Below are 25210 nucleotides of genomic sequence, written 5' to 3'. Positions count from 1 at the left end.
TTCCTTGTGGTAGATTGTGCATCTTCATACAATGCCATTATTGGAAGACCCACTCTTAATAGTTGGAAGGCGGTAACTTCGACCTACCATCTATCAGTCAAATTCCCTACGGAGTACGGGATAGGACAAGCACAAGGAGATCAGTTGGCAGCTAGAGAATGCTACTTAGCCATGATGGCTTTGGACGAACAGGTGCAGACAATGAGCATCGAGGAAAGAAGAGTTATTGCAGAGCCCACGGAAGTCTTGGAAGATGTTCTTTTGCAAGAAGATGATCCAGAGAAATTTACCAGAATTGGAACATGTATGAAGGAGAAGGCAAGAGAAGACCTCATCCAGTTCCTGAGAAAAAGTATCGACGTTTTTGCATGGAGTCATGACGACATGCCAGGAATCGACCCAAGTGTGATCACTCATCGGTTGAATGTATACCCCTTTTTTAAGCCCATCCGTCAGAAGAAGAGGGTATTCGCTCCCGAGAGGGACAAAGCTATCAAGGAAGAGGTTCAAAAACTGACCACAGCAAAGTTCATCAAGGAAGTCTATTACTCGGATTGGTTAGCCAATGTGGTGATGGTGAAGAAAGCTAATGGAAAATGGAGAATGTGCGTAGACTTCACGGACTTGAACAAAGCATGTCCCAAGGATGGTTATCCTCTACCACGCATTGATCAATTGGTGGACTCTACTGCCGGCCATCAGTTGCTGAGTTTCATGGATGCCTTCTCAGGATATAATCAAATCAAGATGGATGAAGCTGATCAGGAGAAAACTTCCTTCATTACCAGCCAAGGCTTGTTTTGCTACAAAGTAATGCCCTTCGGCTTGAAGAACGCAGGGGCAACTTATCAGAGGTTAGTGAATCACATGTTTCGTCCACAGATAGGACGGAATGTGGAGGTTTATGTCGACGACATGCTTGTGAAGAGCATAGACGAGGGAAGTCATCTAGATGACCTACAGGAAACCTTTGAAACACTTCGGCGATATAAGATGAAGTTGAACCCAAGCAAGTGTGCATTCGGAGTGTCGTCGGGAAAGTTTCTAGGGTTCATGGTCTCGCAAAGAGGAATTGAAGCAAATCCGGATAAGATCCAGGCTATATTGAACATGGAGCCACCGAAGAGTATCAAGGAAGTCCAATCCCTCACAGGACGAGTTGCCGCTTTGAACAGGTTTGTTTCGAAAGCCACAGATAAGTGTTTACCTTTCTTTAAAGTCCTCAGGAAGGCATTTGAGTGGACGGACGAATGCCAAAGGGCCTTCCAAGACCTGAAAGATTATCTTACAACTGCCCCATTATTAAGTCCATCCGTGCAAGGAGAAGAACTGTACCTATACTTAGCGGTGTCCCCACATGCCATAAGTTCAGCTTTAATCAGAGAAGAAGGGAAAATACAAAAGCCGGTGTACTACACTAGCCGGGCACTCAGAGGAGCAGAGGGAAGATATCCGCTCATGGAGAAATTGGCTTTTGCACTAATAACGGCTTCTAGGAAGTTAAGACATTACTTCCAAGCTCATGTCATTAATGTCATGACGGACCATCCGCTTAAGAAGGCAATGAACAAGCTGGAAGCCGCAGGACGACTCGTTCAGTGGGCAGTTGAACTTAGTGAATTCGACATTCGGTATCAACCGAGAAGTGCAATAAAGGCTCAAGCCTTGGCAGATTTCATTGCGGAGTTCACTCCATGTTATGAAGACCTGGGGGAAGGCGAGTACAACAAATGGGTCGTCCATGTTGATGGATCGTCTACATTATATGCTGGAGGAATAGGAGTTGTTTTGCAGTCGCCAGAAGGGGACAAATTGAAATACAAGGCCCGTCTGCAATACCAGACTACTAACAATGAAGCGGAGTATGAAGCCCTTTTAAAGGGGTTGGAACTGGCCAAGTCCGTAGAAGCAGACTCAATACTTGTCCTGGGAGATTCTCAATTGGTCATAGGCCAAATCAATGGGACATGTGAAGCCAAGGAAGACAGAATGAAGAAATATCTAAGGAAGGTAGTACGCCTTGTGAAGAAATTCAAAAAAGCAGATTTTGTTCAAATCCCAAGGGAAGAGAATGTGGAGGCAGATACTCTGGCAAAGGAAGCATCTGCGAATGAGGCCTTGGACAAAATGAATGATGTACACTACATGCCAAGCATAGACCTTCCAGAACTGATGCAGATAAAGGGAGAAGGAAATTGGATGACCCCGATAGTGTCATACTTAAAGGACGGAAGGCTTCCAGAAGAGAAGGACGAAGCTAGGAAGCTCAGGGTCAAGTCAGCCAGGTATGTGCTTATGGACGAGGTGTTATATAAGAGAGGTTTTTCCCAGCCTCTCTTAAGATGTTTGGCTCCGGACGAGGCAAATTACATGTTGAGGGAGGTTCACGAAGGAGCATGCGGGAACCATTCGGGAGCCAGATCACTCGTCCATAAAGTTATCCGAAGTGGATTCTATTGGCCAACCATCCAAGCTGACGCTAAAGCATATGTCAAAGTCTGTGATCAATGTCAACGCTTTAGCAACATTCCCAGACAGCCAGCAGAATATCTCACGCCAATGATGGCCCCTTGGCCTTTCGCACAATGGGGACTAGATATTTTGGGGCCCTTTCCGACTGGAACTCGACAAATGAAGTTTCTGGTGGTGGGAATAGATTACTTCACAAAATGGGTGGAAGCCGAACCCTTAGCCAAAATTACACAGCAGAATGTCAAGAACTTCGTCTAGAAGAACATTGTATGCAGATTCGGAGTACCTAGAGTACTAGTGTCTGACAATGGACGACAGTTTGACAACACACCCTTCAGGGAATTTTGTGAACAGCTTGGAATGAAGAACCATTACTCCTCACCCTCCCACCCACAGGCCAATGGCCAGGCAGAAGTAGCGAACCGATCCTTGCTGAAGATCATCAAGACTCGGCTCGAAGGGGCAAAGGGGATATGGCCGGATGAATTACCAGGTGTTTTATGGGCTTATAGAACGACAGCGAGAACTCCAACAGGAGAAACTCCTTTTAAGCTAGCCTACGGAAGCGAGGCAGTTATACCAGCAGAAGTACACATGACAAGCCACAGGGTCAGGAAGTACCAAACTGAGGAAAACGAGGAACAGCTCCGTCTTAACCTTGACCTTATGGACGAGGTCAGAATGGATGTAGAACAAAGGACAGCAAGGTACAAAAATCTCATGGCAAGACAATATGATGCTATGGTAAAGCCTAGGCGTTTCAACATCGGAGATCTCGTCTTGAAGAGGGTTACCTTGGCAACAAGAAACCCGGCCTACGGGAAACTTGGCCCAAATTGGGAAGGACCTTATCGGGTTATCAACTGCAAAAGGCAAGGATCCTACTATTTGGAAGCTTTGGATGGGCGGAGGCTGGAACACCCTTGGAATGTTGAGCACCTCAGGAAGTACCATCAATAAGTGCTGACTCTTCACCAGTGTCCTTGGACGAGATGTATGGACGAGAAGAAGTGTTTTACTACTGTTAAGTGTTTTTAAGTATTTTAATAATCCCCTAGAAAGCACATTAGTGTTTTCACTTTTGTGCTATTCATGGACTAGTTGGTTTGTATTTTTAAATTCAATAAGGCACTAGCTAATAAGCATGTGCCATGCCTGTGGACGAATGTTTACATAAGTTTGGATTTTCAAATATATATATATTGTTTTCAAATATATTATTGGAATCCTTATATGTTTATTCAGATTGATTCGCAAAAAGAAAGCAAGCATAGACGAATGAAATCCTTGGACGCAAAGATATATCGTCCATAAACCTTTCTCCAAAGGAAAGATGAAAAGGTACATCCGTCCAGAACATGGGACGAGGTGAAACCTAACCTGAAAATGAAAGCAAGTTTCATCCGTCCAGAACATAGGACGAGATGAAACCCAAGCTAAATACAAAGCAAGGTCCATCCGTCCATAACACAGGACGAGATAAAACCCAAGCAAAAAATAATGTTTCATCCGTCCAGAACATGGGACGAGATGAAAAGGGCATACTCGTCTAGAGCCCAAGACGAGATGAATTCCCAAAAGTGTTCGTCCGAGACGCAGACGAGCCAAGACTTCAAAATTAGCTTAACAATCCATTACCTTGGACGAGAAACGATAAAAGTCTAATCATCCAGGACGACAAAATGATCGTCCATAATTTCGGAATGATGAAAAATCTAGCCAAAGGAATCAACATACTTTGTCTTGGTGATGTAATAAAATTCACCCCCATGACCAAGACGAGGTGAACTGAATTCCTAGATGGACGAACCACATTGCTGATATGAAAATAAAAATTTCATACATAAAGCTGAAAACATATATATTCAAACACAATGGAAGTAAAAATAGAAGTATTCATTTCTTTCATGAAATTCAAAGGGTGGACGACCAACGTCCAAAAACCCCTTTAGTTTTGAATGTATATAAAACTCGTCCACAATCCTGGACGAGATGATTGTACTTGCATGAGCTTTAAAATAAAAGAAAAAAGAAGTAAAAAGCCCAAAACAACGGGCACTTCCATGAAAAAGCAAATAAAAATAAATTCTCTAAGGAAATAGATTTCACTTGGGTTCGTCCTGAGTAACTTCAGTATTAGCATCGTCCATGATGTTGACGTCCTCGGAACTCGTCTGCAACATGGAACTCTTTGTAGCAACAGGAAGCTTGAAGGAGTTGAAGTCCAAATCAGGATATGCGTCCTTGGCATCAGCACGGAAGTCTTCATAACCAGCTGCATAATGACTATCTAGACGATTCTTATACTCGTCAGACTTCTTAAAAGCAGCAATTGCTTCTTCACGTGCCTTCTCCAAGGACGAGGTAAGCTCTGCAACTTGTCCTTCTAGATGGACGATGCGTGTATCCTTCTCTAAGTTGTCAGCTTTGAGCTCCTCAACATCGTTCTTCAGCTTCGTCTCGCTTCCCAGCAGACGATTAAAGTCCTCGGTCAACCTAATGACCTCCCCCTTCTTGGATAAGACCTCATGGCTTAGCTCCTTAGCCTTATCCTTGGCTGTCTTGGCCTCTGTAGCAAGCTCCTTGGCCTGGCAAGTCGCTGTATAAAACTTTGACATGGCCTGCATTTGGACGAAAAGGAGTTAGACATTTCATTCAAAATTAAATGTTTACACACAAGGACGAGGAAGAAACTTACCTTGAAAAGGTCATGGATGCCAGAACGCTCAAACTCCTTCACTGACATGTTGTAACATTCGTTAACTTCATGATCAGTGACGATCCCTTTGAACGTCCTCCATGCATAACCCTCGTCCAGAACCAAATTAGAGGGACGATCAGAGGACTCAGACGGGCTAGGCTTGTGAGAAGTTTTGGGAGCAGGGGGAGGATCAGACTGGGCAGGATGAACTATTTGGACGGGCTCCACGTCCACAGGTTCGTCCAAGTTCACTGTTGGTGGTACAAACTTAGGAACCTTGGGAAGGGAAGTCTTACTTGGCTTTTGCTTCTTGTGGCCACGACGACTGGGAAGGTCGTCCAGGTCCACATTGCTTGAGATTGGCTTGGACTTCCTCTTCCCAGCCTGGACGGAAGCCACTTTGGGAGTTGGGGCAGCAACATCCTCGTCCCCGCTAGCCACTGTTTTCTCTTTGTTTTCCCTCATCGTACTTATCCCTGTGACGAGAAAAATTACTCAGAAAGATTAAAAAAAAAATATAAAAAGAAAGGAAACTGAGATAATAGAATGTAATGGACGACACTTACTTCGACGAGTGACCTCCTCGTGACTTAGGTTCTCAGCAGTAGGAACTGGACCAAGTCCCCAAGTTGCTAGACGACTGAGGGTGACTAAGTCGTGGAAAGTCCTTCCTGAAAAGGTGCGAACCGCTTCTATACGATCTAAGGAGAACTTATCCAAGTTTGGACGAACAATAGCTGTATCACCAATAGAAAGGGTTAGACGAGTGACAGATAACATTTTTAAAAAAAGACAAAACAAAGAAGACAAACAGAATAAAATAGAAAGAAAAACATACCCTCAGGACGAAGGCGACCTAGAGGGCTGGTAAAAGGTGGGAAGAGGGGATCACCCACATCAGCTGGGTCCCCAGCCCAATTTCCAGAAATAATAAAATATTCTTTTTTCCAAAATCGGTCAGACGAACTACGACCCTTTATTAAACTGTAATATGAACCCCTGGACGAGAACTGGTAAAAGCCAGCAGATTTTTTGATCTCTGAGGGCTTATAACAGTAAAGGAACTCGTCCACTGTAATTGGACGGTCCCCTTCCAATGCCTCACGCCATAATACTTGCATGGCTACAATAGTCCTCCAACCATTGGGATTGAGCTGGTTAGGCCCAATACCCAACCTTTGGAAGAGTTCTCTGCAGAAAGAGTTTAGGGGAAACCTAAGACCAGCTAAAAGATAAGAAGCATATACCCCTAAGCCAGAGGAAGGGGTACAACACCACTCTCCAACCTTGGGTAGACGAGGATTAAGCTCTTTAGGGATTTGATATCTATCTACAAGAGTTTTTAACTTAGCACCGTCTAAGGTGGATGCTACCTCTGGGGCACAACTATAGATTATATCTTCTTCGTCCTCTTCCTCGTCTTGAGGAGGACTAGATGGCTGTCTGGACGAACTAGCCTTGGATCCAGAAGCTGCCCTACGTCGTTGTTCCTGAAATTCCTCTAAAGGAATGCCAGGAACCCCAGACGAGTAATGCTCGTCTGAGGAATCACTACAGGACGAACTACCTATACTACCCTCACTCTCAGAGCCGTCCAGGTAGTCGTCTATCTCTCTCTCTAAACTAGAAGATGAAGACATGTTTGGAATGAAGAAGACTTAAAATGAGAGCCTAAAAAAAAGAGGGGAAGAAAAGAGGAAATACCTGATGAAACTAGGACGAGAGCTAGACGAGAATCTTGGACGAATTGGCAGAAGAGAGAATGAGGAAAAAAGTGAGGGGCATGAAAGAGAATGTACTATATATAGGCCCCAGCAACAGGGTCAACGAAACGACGTTCGCCACTCAGAGATAGACACGTGGCGATTCTTTTGGGAAACGAGATCGACAGTACTGGCCAACCAACAGTTTCGCGACACGTGGCGTACGAAAAAGTGAAATTTGGCCAAAATCACAACGATGTCCTGGACGACCCTTTGAACAAAGGGGCAACTGATAGAGAAGCGGAAAATAATCCATCTCCAGCTCGTCCAAAGGTTTCGTCCAGAGCTTACAGCGCAGGTTGATCCAAGAGTCAACCCAGAAGAAGGAGAAACGTCCATCAAACAATAGCGCCACTCTATAAGTTAAGTCTCCCATGGATGATATGATCGTCCATGAAGGTCGTCCATGAGCAGCCATCAGATATCCTTGGACGACCAAACAGTCCTACACCGGATGGACGATAGCACAACACTTGAATAAGTTGACTCCCACTGGCGGTTATAGTTTTTATATCCGTTGAGGCAGTTGACCCCGGATGTGTTGGCTTCCGCAAATCCTGGGGAGGTTATTGGACAAATAACCGCCCCAGGCTCCCTATATAAGGGACCGGTCTGAACCCGACAAAGGTAAGTTTTTTCTCTCGGACACATTTCCAAAACACTTGGAACTTATTCCTCTACAAATCTAACTTCTCCATCGGAGGGGGTTCGACCAGTCTTCTCTGGTCTCCTCTTTGATCGCATTTTCTTCCTTGCAGGCCATCAACCGCTTGAACAGCCCACCGAAGCCAGGCCATTCTACCTTACTGATTTGGAGCATTATCACCATTGACACGAGAAAATATGTGGGAGAGTAAGAACACTTTTAGGATAAGAAAAGAGCAATGTTATTGTTACGATAGAGAGAGGGAGCAAATAATTCTGATAGGAAAGAGAATTGTGCTATTGTTCGGAGAGAGAGAGAGAGAGAGATCAATTATGATGGAAACGTGTTCTTATGGTGTGTTAAGTATGCTCTAACAAGGACAAAGGAAGCTAATCTTTAATAGTCCTAATCAAATGGATCTTAAAAGCTCAAAATATCTGGGAAAGAGTGAAAAAATAAAAGTCTAAGGTACAACTATTCAAGATAAGAAAAGAGCAATGCTATTGTTACGATAGAGAGAGGGAGCAAATAATTCTGATGGGAAAGAGAATAGTGTTATTGTTCAAAGAGAGAGAGAGAAGTGTTCTTATGGTGTGTTAAGTATGCTCTAACAAGGACAAAGGAAGCTAATCTTTAACAGTCCTAATCAAATGGATCTTAAAAGCTCAAAACATCTGGGAAAGAATGAAAAAATAAAATTCTAAGATACAACTAATTAGGATAAGAAAAGAGCAATGCTATTGTTACGATAGAGAGAGGGAGCAAATAATTCTGACGGGAAAGAGAATAGTGCTATTGTTCTGAGTGAGAGAGAGAGAGAGATAATGATCAATTATGATGGAAAAGTGTTCTTATGGTGTGTTAAGTATGCTCTAACAAGGACAAAGGAAGTTAATCTTTAACAGTCCTAATCAACTGGATCTTAAAAGCTCAAAATATCTGGGAAAGAGTGAAAAAATAAAAGTCTAAGGTACAACTAATCAAGATCCACATGCTCAAGACGAGATGAGATGCACGTGTTGTGGATAAGGCCCATGTTCACAGTAGATCCCATATGTTATAATATCAAAAAAAGTTCAGAATGGTTTATAAACCCAAGAAATGGCTCATATCGAACTAATGTGGGGCTCACAATAAAAGTCAGTGTTTGGAACTAACCCACAAGATTGATAATGTTAGCTCCCATAGATGTAGGCACATTATCGAATCACGGAAAATATCTGTGTTGATTTCTATCATCTTCCCTTTTAATCTTGCTTAAACTGATTTTTCACGACAACTATATTTCAGATAACGTCGGTGGTTGGTATGCTTGCCTGCCTTGTGGGAGTCAGCAAACCTCTTCGGTTTCCTACGTGGCCAACAATACCACAGCTCGATTAATGATCCGATGCGTGGAGAATGGAAATGGTACCCTTTTTTAGTGAACAAAAAAAATGAGAAAAAGAGACGGGGCCATTTGGTGACTTGATTCCTGTGTTTTGATTTATACTCGGATCGATATGCCTTGTCATGATTCCTTCAAACGTGACAAACCGCTACCAATTTGTGAGGTGTACGTGAAGGTTCAAAAGCTTCCAAAGTAGATGGCATCCTTTAATAGTAATTGGCGAAATGTCACAACATCAAACAGTGAAGGACAAATATCTTGAAATCGTATAAATGCCTGTCAATTTCCATGCTTTCCCAACCAGATCATGGCCACCCTGAATAAATGGCTGATGCTACCCCTTTCCCATTTTTTAGGGGTGTCAATGGGGCGAGTTTGGTGGATATTTCTAACTTTTTAATATTTTTTTTAATAAGATGCGTTTGAGATATATTATCCTTAAAAATTAACCAATTACACTACTTGTGGGGTTTGAGACGTTTTTAACTTTCCCAAATATTAGTGTGATGGGTTTGGAATAGAATTCTCGAATTTCTAATCAAGCTTGAAAGGATTTTAATTTTTAAATAAAAAATAAAAATATATATGAATGAATAAGCAAAGCTTACCTTATGAGTACTCTATTGTGGTTATGTTATGTCCCCATTTGACGATCCATTTGCTATTAAATATTGTGATACTTATCCATGTGTTAAGTTGAGTGAACTCTTAAGAGACGGCTAGATATATCCAATAGCCAAAACTTAGACATTACCGACAGTGAAGTGATGTTTTCAGCCCTTAAGAGCATTAGCATTGGGAAATTTCAATGCTATTCTATTTTACCATTCTAAAACACCACTTTATCAATATACCATACCATTTTACAATTCCTCCACATCCCAAAACTCTATTTTTATTAAAATATTATTTTTTAACCCATTTTTTATTATTTCTTCCCAACCGTTCAGCTCATTTTCCTGGGCTTTTCAACAGCCATTTTTATTCCTCTCTCCCAGCACCGGTTCAACACACAACACACACCCATTATACAACGATCAACATATCCAAACCCATCACCACACCCACACACACACAAACACAAACATCAAACCAGCAACAAAGCCACACACAAACAGAACCCAGCAACAAAGCCATGCACAAACACAACCCAGCAACAAAGCCAAGCCACACACACAAACACAAACCCATTCAAAAACCGGACCACCGATCAAAAACCCAAGCCAGGCCACCGATCCACGCCGCCGATCAACCAATCCACACTGCCGATTTGAAACCCAGGCCACCGATCAAAAACCGGAGCAAACCCATTCAAAAAACATCATCACCGGAGCAACCGGAGCAAACCCATTCAAACCCATTCAAATAAAATCATTACCGGAGCAAACCCATTCAAACCTATTCAAAAAAACATCATCACCGGAGCCACCGGAGCAAACCCATCCAATAAAATCATCACCGAAGCCATCGGAGCAAATCCATTCAAAAAAATGAGAGAGATGAGAGAGCAGAGACGAGAGACAAGATGGAGAGCAGAGATGAGAGAGCAAACCCATTCAAAAAACATCATCACCGGAGCCACCGGAGCAAATCCATTAAAAAAAAACATCACTGGAGCCATCGGACCAAATCCATTCAAAAAAATGAGAGAGATGAGAGAGCTGAAACGAGAGAGAAGACGAAGAGCAGAGACGAGAGAGAGAAGGGCACAGACAAAATGAGAGAGATGAGAGACAAAGGAAAGAGAGTAGAGATAAAATATTATTTTTTTTATACAATACCGCTACAGTGCAATTCTATCTTTAGAATTGCACTGTAGCAAGTATTGCAAAAATTTTACAATACTTGCCTTTGCCATTTCCTGATGTAGATGATTTTAAGGTTACAAATGCTAAATTTCCCTCAGATATAGCATTAGCATTTTCCAATGCTAATGCTACATGTGTTAAACTACAGAAAAACCAGCAGAGATGTGAAGTTTGGAATGACCTGTGCCCCTAAAGCCACAACTGCCACTAGCAATGCTTGATCTAGAGACCCCTCCAAATTAATGCGTCATTTCTGCATGGCGTTTTGCTGAGGGGTTGATGTGGATTGTGGAAGAGGATGAATTGGCACCTTTTTATGGACAATAAGCTAGGAACTGAAAGACAGGTAACCTAACACAGTTAATATTACTTTTTTATTCCTATTCCAACGTCCCAATCTTAATGGACATATGTGAAACAATTACGACCCTATTCCCCATGGTGCATTTGTTTCTCTCTTCTTATCCTTTTATGTTATATAAAGTTTGATTCAAATTAGTCCAAAGAATGAAACTTAGATTTATCAAATCTTTAATCAGCACAAATTTAAACCAAGGATGCTATATATATATATATGTTGACAGTTAATGACTTTAATGAGCCTCCTAATCAGTGCATGGTGCTTTCCTATATAAACTCATGTAAAAGAAAAAAACAAAGTGATGATCACTATTGAGGAACATGATTGTTTCAACTTATAGGACCCATGTACTTTAAACATGCTATTAAGAAACAACCAAAGCGTTGCAAAAGCACTGGTGCAACCGAAAGAATAACGGGGCCCTAATGACGATTGAAGATCAGCTATATGGGCCTATGGCCATGTTAGTTGTTACGGTGTAGCAGACTTGCAGTACTACTTGTCCTTACTGTGAAAAAAAATATCCACTATCTAGGAATCCCTGAAAGGACGAGCAAGTTGATATTGTTAATCAATGATGGTCTAGAATCATGGGGCAACAGCCTCTCTACGATGGCGGATCCGTGTTGGCACGTTGTAGTGGTATCGTTTTAATCAATCAAAATGGTTGTTGCTATTGCTAAGCTAATAAATTATATATTTGCAGTTTGGTCGGAGTTTGGACATACATTTTAACTTATAATAATACAAAAAAGTACCACACATGAGTCTTTATAAACCAGTTTTATTATGATAATACTATGGAACTACTTACCACATAATCATTATAAACCAGTTTAATGATGCATAGTTTCACCGATATTATTGGCAGAAGATCGATCAAGTCAACGCACTTCTTGAATTCCTAATTGGATTAGTTAATGAACATGTTATCTACATGTTAATTCAGCTGTTAAAGTAGTTGATATATATATATATATATATTGTATTTTTGGGTTGGCTTTCGCTGATGATGATAAGCATTGTCAAAATGTCCATAAAAAAGGGCTAAGAGAAGCAGCTGGTAAAGAAATCCCCTGCGAAATAATGGCAACTCTACAAGCATGGCATTATTAAACTTAGGAGTTGAATATATAGTGGTAAAAATCATGGTTGGGGTGCATATATAATAAATCTACGTCGTTTAGTGAAAGAGATTTTAAATTTTATTCATCATTGGAAATGTTGGACCCAATGTGTCGTGGGGATGGCACTGCTATAAGAGTCATATATAGAAATTCTGTTTAGAGAAAGGAATGGAGTAGCTTGACAGTTGACACCCTAATTATAGATTTAGATTGCAAGACACCATTTCATGAATTGTCGCAATAAAAGATTAGGTGAAAAATACACCAACCAAATGAAGACATAGTTTGTTGGTAAGAGTAAGAGGGTGCATAAATGTTATGATGTGATTATTCATCACAAGCCTATAAAAAAAATTTAAAATATAGACATCGCCTAAGAAATTCCTTTTTTTTTTTTTTTAGGTTGAAAAACAATTAGAGAAGGGCAACAAGAGCAAAATATAAAATTAGTACTCTGTTTGTTTTGGTGAAAAATTTTCACTTGAAAAACATATTTCGAAAAATGACTTGTTTTCTTGTGTTTGGTTTTGACTCAAAAAAATGATCCCAAAAACAATTTGTGTCATTTGGTTTGCATGGAGAATAAATAATATTTCCTGGACATGTGATGCTCATGTATGTGATGGCAAAGGTGGTGACAAAAATGGTTGTGACAATGTCGAAGGTGGTGTGGTGATAATAGTAGCAATAATGTTAGTGGTATGGTGGTGTAATGACAATTAAGGCAATGATGAATGGTGGCATCGATGTTGATGAAGATAGTGGATAGTGGTAGAAATGACAAGTGATTTTAGCAATGACAGGGTGAAGGTGGTGGTGTGGCGACGGAGGCAATGATTGTGGTAGTGGCAACACAAAGGAATGGAAGATTTGAGGACACAAGGAAATGGTGACAACCATTTTCTACTTTTTTTTTTTTTTTTTAACCTTGTTAAATTAAAAAAAAAAAATTTAAATAGAGGAGAAGGTAAAGAAAAAAAATTTGAAGTATAAAAAATAAAAGTAATATGGAAGAATGATATATTATCATGAGGGCATATAGGTAATATCAAGAGCAAAGGAAATGGTTTTGGAGTTGTAAGTTGCATATATAATACTAGTAAATTTGGTTGGGGGCATAGTAAAATTGGTTGGGGGCTTCAGCATTAAGAGAGGCTGGTAAGACTTCAAGATTAAAAATATGCACTGATTAAACCAAGGGCGTGGGGGCAGAGAGAGAGAGAGAGAGAGAGAGAGGAGGGTAGTTGAAAAGGGGTTGCAACCTTCAAGCCAACCAAAATTGTTTTCAGGTTGCTTTAGGATTAAGAGGCCTTTACCAAGGAGTACCAAGTATAAAGTAGGCAAGTAGCAAAGTTGGTTCTAAAAAGGTTTGAATCACTCATTATTAATATTATGAGCTAATTTTCTATGCTATGTTGCAAGGAAACAATGATAAGGTTGAAGTGACTTTTAGACACGCCCATTAATTTTTGGATAACTTCTATTCCATACTTTAGATTGAATCATTAAGAATTATATATATAAAAAAGAATCATTAAGATAATAAGAGGTCCTTCGAGTCATAGAGTTCATCAGCTAAATGCACTGGTTAAAAGGATGGATTCAATGGTCACACCATTGCCATTTCCTCCAAAAGAACCAGAATGTCTTTTCTTTCTTGCTGACTTCAAGGAAAATAATCCTAAATAAAAATTCCATCAGTTTTATTCCTTTTAGTTGTCTTTAATAAGTTGTAATTGTTGGATTATATAAACTGCTAACACTTGAACAAAACTGATAATCATTAATTAAGCAATGAAAATGCAAGGAAGGAAAATTAAGGTAATCTATCTTTTGTAACTTGTGTTTCTGACAGATGATCTTTTTTCCCTAGTCATGATAGAAACATGATAAGAAGATGCTAGTCAGATTTTCACATTCATTGCCTTCAAAAAAAGATTTTCACATTCATTATTATCATGATGTAGCATGATGTAGGGGTTTTTGTTTTTTTGTTTTTGTTGTTGAATCCATACTTAATAGTAAGGTTGAATCTTGAACACGTATACTTTTCTCTTTCGCATATCAATATATATATCATGTCATGTCATTCCATCAATATATATATATATATATCTCATGTCGTGCCTATTTAACTAGAGTTCTTTGTGACTCACTTTTTGGTCTCCCCATAAGGAAAATTTGAGTTTAAATCTTTTTATCTCCCCATTTATTGTAACCCAAAAAATAGGGAAAAAAAAAACCATTTTAAATGGATGGTTACTTGAAAATTGAATTACATATCATTATGTTAACTAGTAAGGCTTATCTTTTTTCTTTTTAAAAAAAGTAAGATTTATCTTTTAATCTCAACTAATCATAATCCAAAATAAGAAAATTATTTTGGAAAAACACTATGATACAAAATCTCTATTTAAAAATAATGTACTTCGCATTTACAAATAGGTTACATTGGATGGTTTTGACTTTTAATGAAAGGAAATAAAAAAGAAATAAAAGGAATTGAGTCTATGCTTGTTAATACTTCCATTAGTAGATTGGTAGGTATATATTTAAAAGTCTTTTTCAAAGTGTCATATCTACTTATAATTATGTGATTGACATTAGACTACATTAATGCAAAAAGTTATTTGCATTTATATATCTGAATAACTTCGGTTAAAAGTTAAAACAATTGACATAAATTATCCAATTTTTTACTTTTATTTTAAAAAAAAAATTGGCATAATGATCTCATAGGCATCCCTTTCCCAAAATCCATTTATAATTCATTGAAGTGGCAACTTATATTTGATTCATGAAAAATAATGTTGTATTTATTTAATTTATTTACATGTTTTAATCTTCAAATATCTATTGTAATTACGAATATAAAAAGACCCATTAAAATATGTGAAACAAATAATTCTAATCATATCAGGAAACTTGTAAGCATGTAAGTGACATATAACAATCTACTCTCTTATTTTTAAGGAGAAATTTTTAAGTTTCGAATTCCTTGTTTTCCTATTATCACTATCTAACTATATATACAAAAAAAAATTAAAAAAAAAAAAACCATTGAATAACCATAGATTCACGTTGTTTATATATATTAATCACGCCAAAAAATGTGGAGTGTATTGTCGCCAAGCAATGGTGTCCACAAAGAGTCAAAAACTAGTATATAGGCAATACCGCAAAAGAAGGAGCCGAAATGATTAGGTACCAAAAAAAAAAAAATTAAAAAAAAAAAAATTCAAGTTTGAAATAAAAGTCTAAAAGAGACTATAATAAGACGACGACGTCGTTTTGCAAGAGTGTAGACTTCTCCGCCACTTACCGTTCAATTCAAGATTTAAGAAAATCGCAGTGATGTGATTGTGACAGGAAGACAGAGACATCCGCCACGTGTCACCGCTTCCCCGTTCAATTTTTTGTTTTTTTTGGACGTTAGCGTCACGGCAATAAATATTTATAGGAGGGAAGAAGTAGAGCAAGTCTCCGAAACGGTGACGTGTCCTCATTTATTATTCGTAAATCACCGCTCTTCCCTCCTTCTCTCCTCTCTCTCTCTCTCTCTCTCTCTCTGTCTGACTTCCCCATTTTCTCTCTCTTTCTAGAACTCTCTCTCTCTGTAACTTTCTTCACAGCTAGGGTTTCGTTTCCTTTACTTCTAAACCAAAAGCCACAGAGCTTCACCGGTACGTTTTTTTCTTTGTTCCTTCCTTTCTTTAATTTTAAGAATAGATTCCATCACTTTAAACTCTCTGTGTTTCACGTTCTTCTTCTTCTTCTTCTTCTTCTTCGTTTTGTTTTGAAGGAGATTTGTGATTTTTGTTCTGTTTTGTTTTTTTTGAGTTGATTTGATGAATGAGTTCTTGATGCAGATTTAGTATGTTGTTTCTGTTTGGTTGCCGGGGAAAGGTGAAAAAAATAGTAATGGAAAAAACGAGTTTGAATCTCATTTTGGGGATTCTAAAAATTGGAATGTCACAGTTGAGTAGGGTAAATAGTTGTGTCAGGCTTAATTTGGTGGAGGTTGTTCTGTCTGGGATTCCTATTTATGGAAAATCTGATGCTGAAGGTTTTGTTTTATTTTATTATATTTTTCATTTTCTTGGCTACCAAACAGAGGCATTGAGGAATTGAATAGGTTTTTTGGTAGTAGTGGTTTTCAGCCATTGAAAATTAGGTAGCTGCTTGGTAAAATCTTTGTTTTTAAGGTAAATTATTTGTGATTTTGACTTGACGTGTTAGTTGGGGTTGGGATATAGTAAAAATGACTGTTTCCTAATTGATGCAGAAAACTCACGGGCAGAATTAATCACTCCTGTGATTCATGTTAGCGGGTCAGTTCGATGATTGTAATTCGTTGCCATCGTGTGGCTAAGATCCACAATGGTGATAGTAATTGTGGTGATGATGATGATGACCACGAGGATGATGCAGATGTGATGAGCTGAATTTAGAAGGAATCATCTGATTGTAGTTCCTGTGTGTGAATGTGCCTATTTTGCATTTTTAAGTGAATGGGTTGAAAGATTTTTAGTTTTAGTTTAGACAAATGGCTATTGCTGGTCTACACAATGTTTCTGTACTCGATTCCCCCTTCCTTAGGGACTCTCATTCTCAGGCGTCAGGACAGCAAGCTGATGAAGCGAGGGTCAGAACACGGGCATCCTCGCTCCTGCAGATGTGGCGGGAGCTTGAGGATGAGCATGTGGTGAGTCGTACCCATCAAGAACGAATGGTCCAACAAAGGAGTGATGTTTTGATTTCTGACCTCTCAAGGGAGCAGATTTCTGATAGTGATGAACATAGCGGTGGTTGGGAGGACATGAGTGTGAGTGAGAGTGTGTGTGGAACATGGCCTCAAACTCAAACTGGCTCGCAGAATGAACACGTTGATTCTGGAAATTTTAACTGTGAACATTCTTCTGATTTTGGAGAAATTGAAAGGGAGAGGGTGAGGCAGATTTTCCAGGAATGGATGAACAGTGGGGCGAGAGAACAAGCACCAAATGTTTCCCATATGAACAACAGCCCTAGGGCAGAGTGGCTTGGTGAAACTGAGCAGGAGAGGGTGAGGATCATAAGGGAGTGGGCACAAATGAATAGCCAGCAGAGAGTTGCTTCTGATGACAATAGAGAAGAACAATCTGCTGATATTGGTACTCAGATTGAACAGATTCGTGATCGATTGCTTGTTAACCAGAATGGAGGCCGAAATGAGCATAACCGGAGGGGCATTCGTCGATTATGTGGCAGACAGGTTCTGCTTGATATGCTGAAGAAGGCTGAGAGGGAAAGGCTAAGTGAGCTTCAAGATTTGTTGGAGCATCGGGCTGTATCACAATTTGCTCATCGGAACCGCATTCAGGTTAATTGATGCAAAGCTTCTATATAAATATATATATATATATATATATATATGTATTTTGCAATGTCTTGTTTTCTTTGTCTCTATCTCTTCCTTGGTTCATCACTGTTCTCACTGTTCTTATTTTTCTGTATAGACTTTGTTACCCATTGTCTTGTGAAATTGGGATATATGGGAGTTGGGACTTGAATAATATCATACATAACTATTTTATGATGGGGAAATGTTCTTTTATCATGATATCAGAAAGTCCTTGGGCAGATGACCATGCTCTAGCATAAAGGTATCACATATGGACTAGACAGCCTATAAGATGCTCCAATAGGAGTGTCCACCTTGGCCGCAAAGATCAATCTGTGAATGCCTCTGAAAAATGAATGACTATGAGGGATATGGAAGTTTTCAATTTACTGAATTACTAGATTTCCATTAGTAATAAACTTCTGTTTAATTTAAATGTTTTGAGTTCATGTGTAAGTGTTGAGTACTTGAGTTCCACATTGAGAAAAACTGAATAGAGTAGTTATTTTATTGATATTAATAATTGGGCGTAGATCCATTGGCTTAAGATTTTAGGACATGGTGGTGTCCTAATATGTATATCATGGGGCTCTTGGTGGCTTCCTAGGTGTTCTCTTGCCTAAAAAACTAGTATCATAGCTGATGGTTTTGCCTCCACTTGAATATGTGTCGTCTCTTGATGTGTCTGGTATGGCTTTGTTGATAGTGTGGGTGACTCTTGGAGTGAGCTGCATTTGTTGGCTCCACATTTGGTGCAACTCTTGTATGTGTGATATTCTTGGATTTGTGATGTAATCACACTTAAGAAAGATGGGTCAATGTGATAGAGATTCACACATAATGGAGAGATTTGTTGTGCGTGTTGCGTACATTAGTGTTGAGTAGTTGATATACATATTTGGCCATTGAGCCAAGCCCTTTACACACCAAAACACACACACACACACACACACACACATATTTGGCCCCAAATCCCTTTGGCACAAGTTTTTGGGTTGGAGTGTGAACCAACATGTATATCAACAGGATCTTGGTGGAACTCTTCCTCAACAATAAGTATTTTGATTCTTGCGCGATAGGAAGATCATGTTTTTAACTACCACAGAGAATTATATAATTTTCATAATGAGGCACATGTTTTGTTGCCATTAAAAACAGAGAAGGTTGCATGTTTAGATACTAATTCATGTTATGGATAGTTCTTTTTGATGTAAGAAATTTCATTTGTCATGGGCATGCCAGAGTTGAGAGTATTATCTTTCTTTGACTAGTATTAATGTAACAAGAAAGTCTTTTTGAAATAAACTTTAAGCTAATATATTTTAGATTTAGCAGACACATAACATTATCTTAGTAATTAAGAGATTGCTAATAATTGCTATTTTTAGGTCGTTTGTTATTTGTTAGTTTTTTTCTAGTGGATTGACTTGATGTATCAATATATGGAATTATTTTTCTGAAATTTGAGAAGTTTATGCTTGGAAAAGGCTAGTTTGCTTTGAGGTTTGCTCATTATTATGGATTTGTGGCTTTTTTTTTTTGGGTTCTGATTATTTGCTAGATTATAGTGCACTTTTGTTATTTTTCCTTTGTGATGTTTGCAAATGAAGCATGGGATCATGATTGTGCACTTTGTTATAACGTGACCATCTAATACATTTTTTGCAGTCATTACTTAGAGGCAGGTTTTTGCGAAATGACCGATTGGTTGACAATGAGCGACCTGCTTCCCTGGCAGAAAGTGAACTAGGTTTATTGAGGCAGAGACCTTCTGTATCTGGTTTGAGGTATTATTTCTTTCTATGATATTCATAACAAAGAGCTCTGCAATTTGTTTCCATGCAAAGCTTCTGGTCTAATTTCTCTAATATATTCTGTTATGTCCTATTTTTTTTCCCCTAATACATGCTTTTATTATCAAGGGTTGCTTTAGAGAACATTTTATATTGAGAACTTGTAATGTCAATAAAAATCAGATTAAAATATGCTGTTGATTCTCTTCTCTTCACATGTGAATCATATTTTCTTTGGAAACTTAGAGGATGAGATTAGACTGCTACATTAAAGGATGTGAAATTTTGATGCTGGTAATGGCTCTGGAAATTTGTTGATATTTTGGATATAGAAAATAGATCTTCATGCTAACTAGACTGCTTCCTAATTTTTCCCTTGAGAGCCTGGCTAAAGCCCATCCATTCTCTTATTTCTACAAACCTTGGAACAGAAACTATGGTAGCTTCTTTCCTTACTCTCTCTTAAAACCAAACATTGAGTGTATGATGCTTCACTGGTGAGGGGAAGTAAGGGCTTGACTGGCTGAGTGTTCCTTCTATTCTAATAATAAAATTGGTATTACGTACTACAAACATATCTTTGGGTTACATTATCATATATTTTGAGTTTTATGTTGGATATCATTGAGAAAATAGTCAGCATATTGCAGCTTGTGTGAAGTAAAGCATTGAATTAGGTCTTGTCCCTTTTTGTAATATATTAGCAACCTTTTTGCCAATATGAGCCTGAATGTGGTTGCCTAGGCAGGCACAAGTTCACCAGGGTGTTGATATATAGCTGTTTCTGATAATTTTCTATTTGTATAAAGATACAATGAGTGGAAATATTATGTGAGGGATTATGTCAAGAGCTGTCATGTGTACTGTGAATTGATGGTTTCCTGTAGGGCTTGCATTCTTCCACAGTGCAATTCATCTTTCTAGGTGAAAATTTTCTATCAAGAATAGATTCAAATTGTAGCTAAGCATTGGACTCCTGTCATGCTTTCACAATTGATAGCAAGATTCTCTTGCCTGGACTCCATGTATTTAAGCACTAATCAATAGTTAAGAAACTCTTAAACATCAAGCAGTAAAAAAGGAAAAAGAAAAAGAGATAGTTGGTAGGAACTAATCACCTAATATTGCTTAGGATTGAACTGGGGACCTTTAGGGCAAGACTAGCATGAAATAAGGATCTAAAAGTTTCTTCATTGGTACATAATATATCATTTAGTTTCTGGATGCTATATGGATATTGTCAAGTGTTACTGGGGTCACTATTCTAATACTAAATGTTTCTTGGTTTATGTTCTTTCCCATTTTGATTTTGGGTATTTACGTTCAGCTTTGATCTTATATTGAGTTATTGCATTAATTTATATCTTATGACTTTGGCCTTTTTTGGCTCATATTGTTTCTATTTGACTTTTATCAAATTTTGCTCTTTAATATTTTTCGCCTATTATGTATGTGCAAGTAAAGGTGGTTATTTTCACTTTTTGGCAATAACACCATGGAACCCATTTCTTTAAAGCAGGGAAGGATTTTGCTCCAGATTGGACACTTCTGTATGGAGTCAAGTAAGCAGCAACCATTCCGATACCTCATCTAATTGTGACATTAATAATAACAGAAATTATCAAACTCAAGCAAACAATGCACAGGATGTCTTAGATGAACTTAGTGAACAATTTGATCCTAATAATGTGGTGAGTAATAGCCACAGGTTATTGGATGTTAGGACTGATTTAGAGGATGATGTTGTTGAAGATAGTGGATGGCATAGATCTAGTGCTCATGAAGAAGAGTGGCAGGTACAGCTTTCAGAGAATGATGTGTTCATTGAAAGTAGGGATGGTACAGGGCAAAGCTTGAACAGAAGCTCACAGGAAATTGCTGCTAGTGAGTGGCCTGAAACTTTGCTCACTGAACCAGGAGAAAGTTACTTAATGCAAGAAGCTGGTGAAGAAATTACCAGACATTCTGAGCCAATTATTGAGGAAAGTTCTATTCCTGGCTTACCAGATCATGTTTATAACATGGAAATAAATTGGGAAGAAGCTGCTGCTCAGGTAGAACAATGGCCAGAACAAGTTATGGAAACTGATTACAGAGACTCACAACAAGATAATATGGAATATAGTGGATGGAGGGATGGCATTAGAGAAGATAGGGATGAAAACCAGCTGGGAAGTACTTCTACCCCCCAAGAGTTGGGGAATGAAGATATGGAACAGCCTCATCTGCAAGAAGCCCCAGAAGTTTGGGACGATGATAATGGTTTTCAAGAGGCTGTGCAGCATTGGTTGGATGGGCCTTCTGATCAGGGAGCTGATCCAGTTCGAGTAGTAGATACATATTATTTTCCTGAGGATGATAATGAGCACAATGTGGAAATCAGAGAACTCCTAAACAGGTATTAACAACTTATCCAAGTGAAGTATATGAGATCTGCCACAGAAGGGCTTATGCACTAAGCCCTTTTAGATGATCAAGTTATTTATTCATAGAGATTTTATTCATTTTGCAGGAGACGAGTGTCTAATCTTCTTCACAGTGGTTTCCGTGAGAGTCTTGACCAATTGATACAATCATATCTGCATAGACGGGAAAATAATGCTCCCACTGACTGGGAACTACCTGGAACATCACCTTCTCATGAGTCAGAAGAACAAGATCTTGAGCGTCAGAGTGGAGATCAGAATGACAGTCAGAGGGATGCTGTTGAGAGTCCTTCACTTGCTCTACCTTCATCACCACCACCACCCCCTTCTCAGCCACTCTATTATCCGGAGACACACCATGATAACTGGCCACAGCATGACATGCATCAGCGTCTGGGAATTGTGCGTTTGTCTCTTCATGATTATTCTTTGAGCTTGATTCCTTTTTTAATCAATATGTTTAAAAGTGAAAAGTTGTTTAATGCACAAACCTCAGTTTTTGAAATTTTCATTTCTTTTGACACTTTAAGTTATTATTATTTTGTCATTCCGGTTAGTCACTAAAGTCATTGTCTAGCATGCAAAAGTAAAGGGACACAGTATTTGGCTAATTACAGCAGCAAATTATCTACTATGGGTTGGAAACTGTTACCTTTATTCAATTTGTAGTTATAAGTTTAAACTGAATCATGTCTTGCACTTGGCACAGGAGTGGGACATCATTAATGATTTGCGGATTGACATGGCTAGGCTACAGCAGAGGATGAATAACATGCAGAGGATGCTGGAGGCCTGCATGGATATGCAACTTGAGTTGCAACGCTCAATAAGACAAGAAGTCTCTGCTGCCCTGAATCGCCCATCTGATATTCTAGGTCTGTGTAGAATCCTTGATGGATTCTTTTTTTCTTCTTCTTCCTTTTTATCTTTTGTTCAATTCTCCTTTTTCTGTGCCCCATTTTCCTTTCCACCATTTCTTCACTTCAAGTGGTGATATTTCAAGTAAATTTTTCTACTTGCAATTTATCTCCTTGTATGTTTTACCTTGGTATTGAATTTCATTTTTGATGTCTCTTAGTTACCTTAAATATTCATGTGGATGATCATGTTATCTCCATTTATCTTCCTTTTCTTTTTGTTTAAAGATAGGGGTAGTCTCTATTGATGAAAAGATGAGGGAGAACCACTTGAGATGGTTTGGTCATATGATATGACCAAACTAGAGAAGAGTGATTAATTGCACCAATGAGTTAGAGAAATTTGATTCAAGTTGAGTGAATGAAAAAAGGTAGGAAAAGACTTGAAATTATATTTAGTAGAAATAGTAAAACATGACATGTCAATCAAGTAGGTGACATAGAGAGTATGATTTTGGATATGATAGAATGGCGAAATAGAATACATATGGTTTACTCTAATTAGTCTATTGAGAATCCATAACCAACCTCATAATTTTGGGACTAAGGTTGGGTGGTGATTGTTCTATCTTCCTTATCTTTGAATATTAGCTAAGTTTTTAGGAATTATTTAATGCCAGCAGCTGGTTGCAGCAGTTATCTTGACTGTATTTTGTGCCATGGGTTTGTCGCAGGGGCATGTAGGGACGGTTTGCTGAAAGATGAATCTAAATGGGATTATGTGAGGAAAGGAATATGCTGTGTATGTTGTGAAAGCAATATTAATTCTTTACTGTACAGGTAATAGTAAATTTGTGTACCATTCTGGTGTGGAATTGAAGTATAGAATGGCAGGATAGCACTAAGTTTTGCTGCTAATATATCCAATCTTACAATTTTCTTTTAATATATCCTTGTTGCAGATGCGGGCACATGTGTACATGTACAAAATGTGCAAATGAGTTGGTCCAAAGTAGAGGAAAATGCCCAATGTGTTGGGCACCAGTTGTTGAGATGATCCGTGCTTACTCTATTTTATGATGTGAAGAATAATTAAGAAAGGAAAGTTGGATTAACAAAATATATAATCTCCAGTTCAGTTCTTGTAACTGGACCATTCTAGGTACCTTTTCTTTTTGATAGAGAAAATTCTGTTTTCTGGGGTGGGTTATTGCCATATCTGTCGAGTGTATGTTTGAAACAATTGGCATCTTTGATTAATTTATTCTGACCTGAATAAATTTGTTGAGTGAAAAACTTTTCTACCATAGAATTTTATTCAAAGGTAGAAACTCTAGTTGATGGCGGACCAAATTACCAAATAGACAAAAGCCAAAAAAAAAAAAAAAAAAAAAAAAATCAAACTAGTGGCTGCTAGAAGACGATTTTTCATTAAAGGTTCACCACTTCACCCTATTCCTGTCTCTAAAAAGCTTGAAGAAAAAACAGGACGAACCAAGGCACTATTTTACCTTTTGGAGTAGTGCCTTTTGTGGCATTCAACTATTCATAAAACAATTTACATGTATTATTTAAATAAGTTATATAAGTAAAAGTAAACGGATCTTCTTAAAAATTAAAAACACCGAAGGAATTTTCTTCTAAAATGATATGAAGTTAAACCTTGTTCGGAGCTTTTGTTGTGGAGCGGCATTAAATTGGTCATTGGTCAATCCTTGTTCAAAGTCTACTGGGATCATTTGCCATTAAATTGGTCATTGGTCAATCCTTGTTCAAAGTCTATTGGGATCATTTAGTGCGTAGGTAACTCTAGTATCAAATTAACTTGAACCCAATCCAAACCAAGCTTTTAAAGTAAGGGTACGTTTGGTACAATGAATGTGGATGACAACAGGAATGGTAATTTTTATTACCAAGAATAAAATGTGTTGTAATGGAATAACTAAACCTATTCATTGGTTTGGTTGTGAGTTGTAATATTAGAATAAAACTTATGATCTATTTTAGGAAAAATCTCATTCATATAATTATATTTCCTGGAAAATAATATATTTTAAATTTTAGAGAGATGTGTTATTTTTTTATGATTTTTTATTTCCATAATTGTTAGGTGGATATGGAAAGTTTATTTATTTGGAAATATATTAATGTTAGAGATTATTACATCTACTAAGGAATAACTATTACAACCCTTTTAGAGAGAAATAGTTATTTCTCATTTTAAAGAATAGCTTTTCATAAGGAATGACTATTCCCTGTAATAAAAATATAACCAAACTATTGAATAGCTAAACCATAGGAATAAGTATTACATTACAGTGCCTATTACAGTCTACCAAACGTGCCATAAGTTGAGGGTCCGGCTTGTGTCCAGTTGCCACTGAACTCGTTAGGATACGGACACGTGTCCAATCTTGAATACGTGTTTGCATCGCAATGTGTCCAGTGGACACAAGCTCCACCCTAAGTTGAGAACCTAACCC

General features: G+C 38.3%; 1 protein-coding gene across 2 annotated transcripts; it reads left to right on the top strand.

Annotated features, from left to right (window-relative positions):
• The first annotated feature begins 15751 nt into the window (after nt 1-15751).
• LOC126722820 (uncharacterized) lies at nt 15752-24130 on the top strand. 2 transcript variants are annotated; one of them, XM_050425963.1, is made up of 8 exons: nt 15752-15951; nt 16554-17630; nt 19320-19438; nt 20964-21842; nt 21957-22272; nt 22580-22745; nt 23462-23567; nt 23690-24130. In XM_050425963.1, the coding sequence occupies exons 2-8, from the start codon at nt 16815-16817 to the stop codon at nt 23805-23807; spliced, it is 2520 nt and encodes an 839-aa protein (XP_050281920.1). In that variant the 5' UTR covers nt 15752-15951; nt 16554-16814; the 3' UTR covers nt 23808-24130. The 2 variants fall into 2 exon arrangements, with proteins under 2 accessions (XP_050281920.1, XP_050281925.1); XM_050425968.1 differs by lacking the exon at nt 15752-15951 and adding an exon at nt 16104-16473.
• The last annotated feature ends 1080 nt before the right edge of the window (nt 24131-25210 follow it).

The sequence above is a fragment of the Quercus robur genome, chromosome 1 (assembly GCF_932294415.1).
Source record: "Quercus robur chromosome 1, dhQueRobu3.1, whole genome shotgun sequence".
In the NCBI taxonomy this organism is placed as follows: domain Eukaryota; kingdom Viridiplantae; phylum Streptophyta; class Magnoliopsida; order Fagales; family Fagaceae; genus Quercus; species Quercus robur.
This window is presented reverse-complemented; position numbering and strand designations above follow the sequence as displayed.

Excerpts from the sequence above, each read along its gene's own strand:
- LOC126722820 (XM_050425963.1), top strand. The coding sequence starts at position 16,815 with ATGGCTATTGCTGGTCTACACAATGTTTCTGTACTCGATTCCCCCTTC. Across the intron at positions 19,439-20,963 it reads CCTTCTGTATCTGGTTTGAG|GGAAGGATTTTGCTCCAGAT; the intron begins GTATTATTTCTT and ends TCTTTAAAGCAG. Across the intron at positions 22,746-23,461 it reads TCGCCCATCTGATATTCTAG|GGGCATGTAGGGACGGTTTG; the intron begins GTCTGTGTAGAA and ends GGTTTGTCGCAG.